The sequence below is a fragment of the Cebus imitator genome, unplaced genomic scaffold, assembly GCF_001604975.1.
Source record: "Cebus imitator isolate Cc_AM_T3 unplaced genomic scaffold, Cebus_imitator-1.0 Scaffold63, whole genome shotgun sequence".
NCBI lineage: Eukaryota > Metazoa > Chordata > Mammalia > Primates > Cebidae > Cebus > Cebus imitator.
The window spans coordinates 7219480-7224493 of NW_016107378.1; the positions used below are offsets into that span (position 1 = coordinate 7219480).

A 5014-nucleotide genomic window follows, 5' to 3' on the forward strand; every position below is an offset into this window, starting at 1 on the left:
AAAAAAAAAAAAAAAAAAAGACATAGAGAAGTCATATTCCCGGAGCCCCTATCTACTACAGCCACAATATGTAGCTGAAGAAAAGGAATCCAACACTTTATCTTCCACAATCTGTTTTCATGGACTCGGAGAGTATAAAACCTGGAAAAGGCCTTAGAGATAACCTTATTGTAACCTTTTATTTTACAGATCGGAAAACAGACCTGGAGGGGGTTAGGGTTTATTTGCCCCAATCCCAGGTAACTCCCACTTTTGGGGCTTCTCCCATAACAGATCCCTTTTCTTCCCTCATAGAATAAATCTCTCTCCTGAATTTATCTTAAATTGTTTTTTTTTTTTTTTTTTGCTTTTTAATTTTTCATAAGTATGTCCATTTTCCTCTCTTCTTGTTACCGAGAAAAGAAATTAGAAAGTGAGAAGGGCAGGTAAGAAGGTAAGAGCGGGGGGAGGGAGGGAAGAAAAAGAGAAAAGAAAGATCCCATCTGCCTGTCGATTAATGTGAAACTGAATTAACTCAACTGCTAGAATCCTGGTTTGAGCGTCAAGATGTCTAAGGTCAAGTCCAATCCCTGCGTGACACTCTCAATCTCATTTCCTGGCTCTAGTTTCAATTTCCCAAACTATAATCCCGTACATCTGCATCCACTAGATCCCGCGAAAGCGCTTTGCCCTCATCAAAGAAGTCCGCCCAGGCCTCCAGAATCCTCCCTTTACCCTCAACCAGCATGGAACCTGAGGGTGACGTCAACTTCCGTCGCCCTCACCCTACCCCTTTCCCCTAGGGGGCGGCGAGCATCAATGACGACTGCGAGCGGGGCGCATGCGCGGTGGAGCGGCCAGATCCGCGGCGGTGGCGAAGGGGCTGAGGGGTTCGCTGCCAGCAGTTGCCAAGCTGTGGCGATCTTGGCGGGATGGTATAGCCAGGCTTGCAGGAGGGCGGTGGGGCGCGGGCGGGAGCGAGGCGGCCGGGAAGGCCGACGCCGCCTGAGGGGCTTGGGAGCGGCGGCAGCAAGCTGAGGGGGCGTCGCCGCCGCAGGCCCCCGGCGCCGCCGCGGGAGGCCGCGCCCGCCATGGCGGCCCGGGCGGTGCTGGACGAGTTCACGGCGCCAGCCGAGAAGGCGGAGCTGCTGGAGCAGAGCCGCGGCCGTATCGAGGGCCTGTTCGGCGTAAGCCTGGCCGTGCTCGGCGCGCTGGGGGCTGAGGAGCCGCTGCCCGCGCGCATCTGGCTGCAGCTCCGCGGGGCGCAGGAGGCGGTGCACAGCGCCAAGGTGAGTCCGGCTGCCGCCCCCGCGAGCCCGAGGCCTCCATCGGTCCGGGTCTCCTGGCGCCCGCTCCTCCCCGCCCCCGCCGTCCACGCGATGCGCAGGGGTTGGGAACCCAGTCTCGGGAGCCGTGTGAGGATCCGGGCTTGATCACCGGATCCTCAGTTTCCCCTTTTGTAAAAGTGGCGCCGACGAAAGTACCTACCTCAGAGGGCTGTCGCAAGGATGAAAGTGGGGGATGTGCATGAAGCGCGGTCACAGCGTGTGGCACTGACCCGGCGCGCTGCGCAAGTCGCCTGTTGTTATCTGTTCGCTGGCCCTTGATGGTGCGCAAGGCCTGGCGCTGGGCCCACAGCCTCCTGGTCGCCCTGGGCCTCCACTACTGCAGTTCTGAGCCTTTTTTGGATCTCAGTTCCTCTTGAGAATCGGAAAAAAACTATTAATAGCAGTAAAACGTTCGGAGAATGTTAGAAAGAAAGGATGTATGTTTATTTACGTTTTTTTTTTTTTTTGGAGGCAGGGTCTCACTCTGTCATCTACACTGGAGTACAGTGGCTCGATCTCAGCTCACTGCAGCCTGGACTTCCGGGGCTCAAGTGATCCTCCCAGCTCAGCCTCCCAAGTATCTGGGACCACAGGGGCGTGCCACCACGCCTGCCTCGTTTTTTGTTTTGTGTTGTTTTTGGGGGAGTTTTTTTGTAGAGACGGAATTTCACTTTGTTGTCCGGGCAGGTTTTGAACTCCTGGACTCAAGTGATCCTCCTACGTTGGTCTCCCAAAGTGCTGGGACTACACGCGTGAGCCACTGCGTCTGGCCGATATTAATATGTTAAAAAATAGCATTATTCTTTGTATTGATAATACTTACAACTAACGTTTACATAACGCTTATAGCACATCAGACGTTACTTCAGAAGGAATGTGCAGCCTTTAAAACTTCTAATAAGGTGGATTTCATTCTCCCCACCACCCCGCTGTTCTTTTTTTTTTTAATTAACAGCTGGGGAAACTGAAACTCAATGTGGTGACTTACCTTCTGTCTAAATCAGCATTTTAAACTTATACCTCTTCAACACCTCTATTTCCCTCCCTCTCCAAACCAAAAAGCAGCAACACAGTATGTTCCTCCTCCTAGGTAACCATGTTTCTCTAGGTTTTTCCATCTCCTAAGTAGGGCAGCAGAATTCAGACCTGGGGAGTTTGTTTCCAGAGTCTCGTTCTTGATACTTGCCTCTCAAATGATGAGCCCTCCCTGCGAGGTGGGCAAGAAGGGCCCTCTTTTTGCATCCTACTTGACAAACTTCAGTGCCCTTGAATCCAAGTAGTCGTATCTCCTGATGTTCTTAGATTTAATAACACCAACAACAAAAAATTGTGAGTGTTTGCTTTTCACATGGTTGAAGGAGACAGGACACTGGGCTATGTAATTCTCCACAGCTTAACTTTAGTAGATGTTGAACCAAGTTTGCTTTCCTGTGCTTAGCTTTTTTAATCAGTTGGATTGCAGACAGCTGGTCTAACTTAGACGCATTCCCCTTCTTCCATTCTCTCCAGCTACCTGGTCTTCTGCACATCTCCGGACTTAAAAGCTTGATGTGATTAAGTCCCGCTTTTTTTTCTGAAAATCTCTTGCAAACATTCATTCCTTTCGTTTCCATTGCTTTTGTTGGCTGTTGAGACCTTCATTCCTGTCTGTCCCCACCCTTGCTCCATTGCCTTTACTCATTGCTCCCTCCCTCCCTGGTTCAACTTTGTATCAGAGTAATCCTCCTGCAAAAAGTCATTCTCCTGCCCTGGAACCTACTGGAACCCCCTGTCACCTGTCTCATTCAGCCTAAACTCCTCCTTTGACTTTAAAATGATTAATCCAACCCCAGTTTATCTCTCTGATGTTCTGTTTTAGCACCTCTCAGCTTAAACCTCCACTGTAGTAGTTTCTGCCTTTGCTGTGTATTCTGCCTGCTCCAGGTTCTGCTTTTGCTCAAGACTCATCGAAAGCATGGAGAATGCCTCCTTTGCTCTACAGAAAACCCCTGCTGGTCCTGCCAGACCTTCCCAATGCCAGTTGTTTTGGCTGTCCTTGCCACGTAGTTTAGCCAAGCTGTTTGGGAAAGGTGTGTCTTACAGTTTCTTGCTAGTATGTGTTCCTGCTTGTTGATCTTTGTGATGTGTATTACTCATAAGTCAACCCTCCCACTTGTAAGAAATTCTTTTTTTTCTCCCTTTGAGACTCATGGGTAAGAGTTGAATGCCACAATCAGGGCGTTTTTGTTCTGAATTTTTTTTGGAGTTTGTTTTACTTTCTTGAAGGAGGAGAAAACCATTAACTTGATTTTAAAAACGAAGAACAGGAAAGCAAATTTGATTCATCATCTACAATATTTTAAGTTAGGCTGTGGAAGAGAAGCAGATTCAGAGGAAGGAAGATTTAGAGTAAAGAAGAGTTGTTAAACTACAGTGTCTCTGCTCAAAATAAGATGAGGTGAACTGTCTTGTGTCCCACTAAGTAGTTACTTGCGCTTTGCCTTTAAAATGTTAATTTTTGCAAATACTAGAGTAGAGGAGAATGTGGAGCTTAGTTAGGTGGGCCTTCATTGACTGCAGAGAGGTGAAATGGAAGCTACTGGTAGACAGTGATCATGCCCATTGGAGGTTGAAAAACAGGCACTGACTCTGTACCAGTTTTGTTAAAGGGAAAATTTGTTGTAGGAAGCAGCACTTCAGCTGGCCTTTGAAGAGCCAGGAATATTCCAGGTACCTGACCTTCCAGACAGAGGTGATTGTGGAGCAGAAGCCCAGAAAACACGGAGTGTCATGGTAAAAAGTGTCCAGGTGCCGTTGTGAAAGATGAAGCCTGGGGTACCAAAATGCCAGGCCAGGGTCATTGGACCTTATTTAATAGGGAGTCAGTGAGGACTTTGAGAAGCATGAAATCTTCCTGAAACAGAAGACCAACATTGGAAGGAACATTGTTGCAAGTTAGCCTTGGGCATGAGGTGTCAGGGATGGCAAAGTTTTCACAGGGACAGGGCAGCTGTGTGGATGTAGGGATTTAGGGGTAGTTTTTAAGCCAGGTGGTAGGAGGGATGGTTAAGTTGTTTGACCTGTTGACTAGTGGGGCCACCAGCTTGTCAACATTTAAGGAAAACTTCTCTGGTGCCAGGGAGTGTACTGACTGTTGCCCCTTGATTTCAAGGATCCCACTGCCTCTTAGGGGAGTCAGACTTGGGGAAGAAACAGTAAAGTGATACATGGAACAACTGCAATGTGTGCAAGGTGTTAACTGTAAAACAGGAAAGGTGGGGCTGCTTTGCCAGCTGGTTTCTCAGGGAGCAGGGAGCTCCTGGCAGAGGGACGAGCTTGTGTGTAATCACAAGGGCACGAAAGAGGGCAGTTGCATCACAGATTCCTCAAGTGGGGCACAAAGGGCTTGGGGCCTGCTGAAGAACCTGGATTTAACCCTGCAGGTAGGCAGTGGAGAGCCGTGGAAGAGTTAGGAGAACGTGAGAGATTTACATTTCCACAAATGCCTCAGTGTTTACACCTCTGGGCTGGAGCTGCTCAGTGTGGTCTGTTGCCGGTTTTTGATAGTATGAGTACAGAAATTAAGAATAAGGTTTCAGCAACTTTTATGCACTTTGTCATTAATACAGGGACTAGAGAGGCTATGTCTTAAGAGTGAGAAGAAATCCTTGTAAGAGGGCATTGTCCATAGGGGGCACAGAGAGAGGGAACTGAAGTCAGTGCTAGAA

At 48.7% G+C, this 5014-nt stretch overlaps 1 protein-coding gene across 1 annotated transcript in view; it reads left to right on the plus strand.

Annotated features, from left to right (window-relative positions):
- Positions 1 to 834: 834 nt before the first annotated feature.
- N4BP1 (NEDD4 binding protein 1) overlaps positions 835 to 5014 on the plus strand; it is a 72774-nt gene continuing 68594 nt past the window's right edge. Inside the window, exon 1 of the mRNA XM_017530171.1 lies at positions 835 to 1268. Within this exon, the coding sequence (XP_017385660.1) occupies positions 1071 to 1268 (198 nt within the window). The 5' untranslated portion in view covers positions 835 to 1070. The remainder of the gene's footprint in view (positions 1269 to 5014) is intronic.